The following is a 7,631-nucleotide window of genomic DNA, read 5'->3' as shown; positions in this document are numbered from 1 at the left end:
TGGGAAACAGGGAAACAAAAAATATGAAGGAAAAAAATTTGCCCTCTTTAAATTAGGAAAAGGAAATAAAAGGAAAACAAATTCCTGGGCCCCCGAAACCCCCCTTTCCAACAGGAAAACCCCCTTTCCCTTCGGGGAAAAAAGGTGTTTTAAATTTGGGCCAAAAAAACGAAATTTGGGGGGGCCAAAAAGTTTATTGTTTTAAACCCCCAAAAAAGGGAAAAATTTTGAATTTTTTTGAATTTTGAGGGGCCAAAAGGGGCTATTTAAAAAGGAACCCCCTTTTAAAAAGGAAATTTTGTTAATTAAATTTTGGAATTTCGTTTCAAATGGAACCCATTGGCGGAAAAACCGGAAAAAAAAACCAAGGGGGGTTAAAAACCATAAAAAGCTAGGTTTTCTTGCCCCGGAATGTCCGGGAAAAAACCTTCAAAAAAAAAGGGGGGAGGAACAGTTTGGTAAAAACTTTGGGGTTTTTTGGGAAAAAAGGGAAAGGTCTAAGACAAAAAAGGGAATTCCGAGAGGAACAGGGGGTTTTTTAAACCAAACGGGTTTAAAAAAATAACCTTTTTGTGGGTGGTTGGGGGCAAGGGGTTTCCCCCAAAAAGAAGTCCATGGTCCGGGCCCCAAATGGCGGAAAAAATTTCCGGAAAGGAAAAAAGAAAAAGGTACTTTCGTAAAATTTTTAAGGAACAAACCAAAAAATTCAAAGGGGGAAAAAGTAAAACGGCGCTTTAAAAATTTGGACAGTTGGATATTTTTAAACCCCCTTTATGGGGGAGTCTTTCAGGGAAAGGATAAAACAGTATTTAAAAACGTAAAGGGCCCCCTTCATACTTGTTAAACCAAGGAGGGAGAAAACCCCAAAGGGGGGGGTGGACATTTTTCCCTATATTTTCGGGAACTGGAAAATTAATTTTATAGGAAAAAACCGCTTTGGTTTAAAAGGCCAAGACCCCCAAATTTAGAATGTTTTTCCCAAAATTAAAGAAAAATCCAAAAGAACAGGGTTTGTAATTAGCTTTGTTTAGGCCCAAAACAAAGGGTTTGAAAAAAAGAGTTTTAAGGAAAGGAAAAGAAATTTGTTTTAACCCTTTTTTTTTACAAAAGGCAACTTCCCCTAAAAACCAAATTTAAAAGGGTCTTGGTTCCCCAGGGGAAAGGAAAATGAAAAAGGGGTGGGATTCCGCATTTTAAAAAGGATTTGGGGGGAAACTAACCCTACAATCAAACTTTACAAAGGGCCCAGATTTTTGGTTCCCGTAGAAGAGGTTTAAAAAAAGGGTTTTTTCCAACACCCGGAAAAGTAAAAGGCTAAAGTAAAGGTAATCCCCGGGTTTACGAAAAGGGGGGGTGAGCCCCCCTTTGGATTTCCTTAGTTTCCAACCCCCAAAAAGGGGTTATGGGGGTTAAAAATTTTTTGTTAAAATTGGGGGAAAAAAAGAGGATTTTTTGGGAACCCCCCCTTAACGGGAGTTTATTGGGAGATTTAAAAGTTTCGGTATCCAAAAAGTTTTTATCTTGTGTGGAAATTACCATTTAGTTTAAATTGGAAAAAGGAAAATTAGTTTTACCCCCAAAAAAATTTTAAAAAAATGGGAAAAACCGTTAAACTAAAATTTGGTTAAACTTCGCCGGGGTTCGGGAAAACACCCAAAAAAAAATTAAAGGGGCCCGGGGAAAACCCCGGCAATTTTTAATTTTGAAATGGAAGGATCATGTTAACCCTTTTTAAAAAGGAAATTAAACTGAGTGAGGGTTTTTACTTTAAATGGGCCAACAAATTCAAAAAGGAAAAAAAACCCCCCCTTTTTTTTAGGAGCCCCAAAAACAAACCCCGACCAAAAATTAAAAAACATAGAAAATTCCGAGGGAAGAAAAGGGGAAAGAAAAGAAAATTTTGGAAGGGGAACCCCACTTGCCAAGGAAATTTATTAAAAGGATATCTGTTTTGGTAACCAAATTTTAAATTACAAAAAGGGGGCAAATTTACCCGGAATCCAAAAAATGAGAAAATTTGTTTTTCTTAAAAATCCCCCCAAAAATCCAGTTACAGGAAAAGGCCAAAACCAACCAAGGTAAAAGGGTGAAAGGAAACCCCAAAAGGAAAGTATTAAAGGGCACAGGGAAAATTTTTGGAGGAGGGGTTTTTTTCCCTGGAGTCCCCTTTTTCCCAAAGGGCAGAAAGGGCCTTGGAGTTTTATTGGGGGGGTGGGAAAACTTTAACAGATTTTGAGAAAGTCAAAACTGTAAAAGTCAAAAAAAAGGGCAAGTTCCCCTTCCGAAAGAGGGAAGGGGACAAGGGAAAAAAAACCCCATTTAAAAAAAAGAATTTTTTTTTTTTTTTTTTTTTTTTTTTTTTTTTTTTTTTTTTTTTTTTTTTTTTTTTTTTTTTTTTTTTTTTTTTTTTTTTTTTTTTTTTTTTTTTTTTTTTTTTTTTTTTTTTTTTTTTTTTTTTTTGGGGTTTTAAAAAATTAAAATCGGGGCCAGGAAGTGGTTTTCTTAAAAAAAAAAAAGGGGCCCTTAATAAATTCCCCCCGGGGGGGGGTTTGGGTCAAAAAAGGGGAAAAATACCCCAAAAAAAGCTTTTGTTTTAAAAAAATTTGGAAATTGAAAATCCGGTTCCCCCTCTGACTCCACAGGACTCTGGGAAAATATAAGTATGGATTTTTGTGGGCCCTTGCCTACAGGGGAGTATCTATTGGTCGTTATAGATGAATACTCTCGCTATCCAATAGTAGAAATAACACGTTCTGTGTCAGCGAATGTGACCATTTCAGTACTTGACAAAGTAATTAGTCTCTTCGGAACACCTAAGATAGTTAAAAGTGACAATGGAAGTCCGTTCAACTCTGAACAGTTCCGGTGCTATGCTGGAGCTATGGGGTTCGATCACAGAAGAATTACTCCACGATGGCCTCGGGCCAACGCCCAGGCTGAAGCTTTTAATAAGCCACTCATGAAAGTTGTACGCGCTGCTACACTTGAAAACAGGAACTGGAAACAGGAGATGTATAAGTTCCTACGTCAATATCGTGCCACACCACATGTTACTACAGGAAAAAACACCTTACTATCTGATCTTCGGACGGGAACCAAAGACAAAACTGCCCAGTACACCAAACTATGAAAGAACATCAGCAACAGATCTGTATGTGAGAGAAAGGGATAGCGACAGAAAGTTTGGTATGAGATCCTATGCTGACAACAGGAATTGTAGTAATAACAAAGAGATATCTGTTGGTGATACAGTACTAGTCAGGAATGACGAAAAGGGAAACAAACTTTCACCTGCATATAAACCAAAACCTGAGACTGTAATTGCTAAAAAAGGTCCAAAGATAACAGTTACAGGAAATGTGACCAGGAACTCATCTCGAATGAAGAGGGTGAATGATGATCTTAAAGGAAAAGTATATACGGATGTCACAGAATTTGTGGAGGAGGAGATTCCATGGCCGTCTGTGTCATCACAAGCGTCACCTGAAAGGAAATCATCTGACGTGTCTAGGTCTAGTCAAGGTCAAAAGGCTAATATGTCACCACAGACTGCGAAAGCTCAAACTGATAATAGTCAAGGTCAAGTTCGTGGTCAGAACAGAAGGAGCACAAGGGAGAAGAAACCCCACTCCACATTTAAAGATTATGTGTTATATTAAATGGCCATGCTGTGCTTAGGGGCATAATAATCCCCGCTGGTCATTAAGACTCCAGAGTCTTTGTTTATGATAATTGAAATCCGTTCGTTATTGTTAACACGCTATGTTGTGAGAGAAAAAAAACCCAGCCAGATACAATGTTGAAAAGTCTTATGATTTATTGGACATTGCATAATACAGACATTTATCAAAGACATTGTTCTAGTCAATTCATCTAGTCATAAGTAAACTTTATTAATTATCACATTGTAAATTGCATTAGTTATCTCCAATTTATTTCAAGTATAAATTTATAAATCTAAAAACGGGAGAGATGTAGTATCGTTCCGTACGATTGTAATTCCTATATATAATGTACAATCCGTAATATATATGTAACCGGAACGGGAAATAAAGATATATACAGTATCATGGCTGAGCACATGTGTTGGCTGATTCTATCCGGGCCATCTGGTCCCAAACACACGACATAACATTACAGCATGTAACCTTCAGTTTGATTGACAACGCCTTTCATATGTCTCTTGGTCAAATCCTCATGTCAAATTGAATTTGGGTAAGGGAGGCAATTTCGTAGGTAATATTAACAGGTAAGGTACAATGTAGCGATGCAGTAATGATGAAGACTTCACCATAATTGGATCATTTGTCTCCGTGCAGGCTAGAGCAAAATTGTAAAAATTAATTTCTTCATGTATCACAAATTAATCATAGCATTCCAATTCATTCAATTAACAGATTTTTCGTCCGTTCTTATTGCGTTTTAAGTAAAAGTGCCGATGTTATACTCACTTTGATATGACGGTAGATAGGCTGTGATCTCCACCAGGACAATACGGTCTGACCGATAACAGATCCGGTTATAACTGGCTATACTATATCGGTGTCACATTCTGAAGTGACGTAAACAATAGATGTGTTTGTATCATTCTAGGTAAACACTGGAAATTAACTGTTTTTATTTAATATGCGAGATGGCGGAGAACACAGCCATCATAATTCAAAACATAATAATTATTCAGTTGAATGCGTCAAAACAGTATGACGTCATCATTGGCAAAAAGGCCAGTCGGTATTTGTTTAAGCGACTATATCTGTATATTTCTCATTTTTCATACTCATTAAACGGTCATTTCTTATTAAAATAGTTAAAATGTGTTTATGATATAGGTACACCAAACCTGTCGGTACGTTTTGTCTGTAGTCCGACTTCTATACCACTTACATGGAGCTAGCTGATATCAGTCTAACAAGAGATCAGACAGAGATCTTGGCGCTCATCATTGAATGTTTTTTGTTGGTTCTATGTCAGACTGATCTTTTCTCTATTTTCCTCTTCTTTCCACTCTTCATCTTAATCATAAGGGCCGTGGTGTTCAAAAGGTGATTAGCTTAATCACTTAATTATAGAAAATTTCATTTCTTATTTGTTGCAAAACCTGTGGGTATATCATCTGATGGAAGATAAGTGAAAATTTCAGAATTTCATGAAGTTTTGTCAAGTTAGTTCTACCAGAAATTATTTTATCAGGATTTGAAAAATGCTGTTAAAATGTCATAAGCCTAATCACCTTTTAAACGACAGGGTCCTGATATATGATACCCCCTCCAGTACTTTTCAAGAAATAGCGATAACAAACTTCAATTTTAACAATCCATGATGGCCCCCTGTCGGCCATCTTATTTTCTGAAGAAAAAAATGCTTAATTAATTTGGCACAACTCTAGGACCACGGGAAACCTACACAAGAAGTTTGAAGAATGTCCCTTTAGGATTTAAAAAAAAAAAAAAAAAAAAAACCTTCAATTATCAAAATCCAAGAAGGCCGCATGTCCACCCTTTTGTTTTTCTGTCCAATTATCTTATTGAAATGACACAAATAGGGACCAAGGGAAAAAGAGGCCAGAAGTTTGAGAAATGGTAATAACAAGGATTGTTTATGGCGGACGGACGGCAACGGACCACACACGGATGACGGAAAAACGGCGGACCACGGATCGGATGGTGGGCTGATAATACGTCAAGATTATGATTCTTTAAATGCTAATTTTAACAGGTTTGTGAACATCTGATAGGAACAGCTAAGGTTTGCTCTTTTTACGAAAACATGATGTAAGGGAGGTAAGCAGCATTATTTATGCATCTTCGGTCCTGTCACAGACAACACAAAGAATGTATAGATTGAAAATGGCCACCATATATGGCATATGGTGACATTTAATATCAATTCTAAACATATTACAAATTAACAATACAAAATTAACATAGCATAACACAATAATTAAAAACCGTCCAAAAATAAACATCTAAAAATGACAATGGTAGTCAATTACAACAAAAGCCTGTGTGGGGGTTGCCAAACTCCGCCGCCTTAAAAAACAGGCATGTGAAACATCATCCAATATAGTAAACATAAAATAAGAAGATAAAAGAATCAGGGGAGGAAGTGGGTGGGTTAAGTGTGAAGGCCAAAGGAACTCAGGAAATTAGTAGAATATTTCAAATTACAAAACTTTGTTGACAATTTTTTAATGGCGCGCGTCGAAAGCTGCTACCCATAATTCCTAGCTGCTTGACAGGGGCAGATAAGTATGTATGGAAATATAAGTTATAAAGGGGAATAACTCGTGTATAATTTGTAGCAAAATAATATGAAAATTTGGAAATGTGCAGGCCTCACGATGCATAAATTAAGCTAAGTGCTTAGCTGCCCTTTATGCATCTTCGGTCCTGTCACAGACAACACAAAGAATGTATAGATTGAAAATGGCCACCATATATGGCATATGGTGACATTTAATATCAATTCTAAACATATTACAAATTAACAATACAAAATTAACATAGCATAACACAATAATTAAAAACCGTCCAAAAATAAACATCTAAAAATGACAATGGTAGTCAATTACAACAAAAGCCTGTGTGGGGGTTGCCAAACTCCGCCACAAAACCAGCCTGTGAAACACTGCTGGTTTCCCCACAATGGCTATATTTATTGTTATGCCTATACAGATAATGGTAAAACAGAGAGAGCAGAATGCTCGCCTTAAGCTAAAGACACAGAGATATAAGATTGCCAAATAAAACAAAATTTTCAAAACAAAGAACAAAATCATGATGTATGACGGCTATAAGTATAAAGATACAAGAAATATCTTTTATGGATAAAATTAAAGAAGCCAGCTCAAGCAAGCCTCAAAACAGAAGAAACTGAAATCAGGAGCCTACACATAATTATAAAAGTATATGTCATGTTCATGTCATATATAATGTACCTATCAATTGTCTACCCTACAAGGGAACAAGCAGACCGGCTCAAGCAAGCCTTTCATTTGCAAAACTACCCTAGAAATCTCCAACAACACCATGCAATAACTAACTCTTGTGGTAATGTCAAATTATATTTCTCTCTGAATAGAGTCAGTGACACCAATCATATGAGGACAGCTTGTCCTTGAAAAGAAATGAATGAGACCGGCTCAAGCAAGCCTCAAACATTAGTATGCTCTTCAACAAGCAAGTGTAATAAAACAATATAATAGAACAATATTCAAATCACAAATATAAAACCCAGCTGAGACCGATATAAGAAGCTAGACATGTATAAAATGCAGAAAACGTGAGACCGGCTCAAGCAAGCCTCGCATTTCCAAAATGCCACTCTAGAAATATTAAACAACACAATGCAATAACTAACACTTGTGGTAATGAAATGAATGAGACCGGCTCAAGCAAGCCTCAAACATTAGTATGCTCTTCAACAAGCAAGTGTAATAAAACAATATAATAAAACAATATGTTCAAATAACAAATATAAAACCCAGCTGAGTCTGATATATGAAGCTACACATGTATAAAATGCAGAACGTGTGAGGCCGGCTCAAGCAAGCCTCAACTACTGTATGCAACATGTCTTTAGTTGCCCTTATGCTCACAAGATGTCATTTAAAGATCAAATTATTATGTCCG

At 36.5% G+C, this 7,631-nt stretch overlaps 1 protein-coding gene across 1 annotated transcript; it reads left to right on the top strand.

The window, feature by feature from the left end:
• The first annotated feature begins 2,662 nt into the window (after positions 1–2,662).
• On the top strand, positions 2,663–3,130 carry LOC117319045 (uncharacterized protein K02A2.6-like). The gene has a single exon (XM_033873950.1). It carries the CDS (start codon positions 2,663–2,665, stop codon positions 3,128–3,130), a length of 468 nt encoding a protein of 155 aa, XP_033729841.1.
• Positions 3,131–7,631: the final 4,501 nt, after the last annotated feature.

The sequence above is a fragment of the Pecten maximus genome, unplaced genomic scaffold (genome assembly GCF_902652985.1).
Source record: "Pecten maximus unplaced genomic scaffold, xPecMax1.1, whole genome shotgun sequence".
NCBI classification, from domain to species: domain Eukaryota; kingdom Metazoa; phylum Mollusca; class Bivalvia; order Pectinida; family Pectinidae; genus Pecten; species Pecten maximus.
This window is presented reverse-complemented; position numbering and strand designations above follow the sequence as displayed.

Coding starts and splice junctions, on each gene's coding strand:
- LOC117319045 (XM_033873950.1), top strand. CDS start 2,663: ATGGATTTTTGTGGGCCCTTGCCTACAGGGGAGTATCTATTGGTCGTT.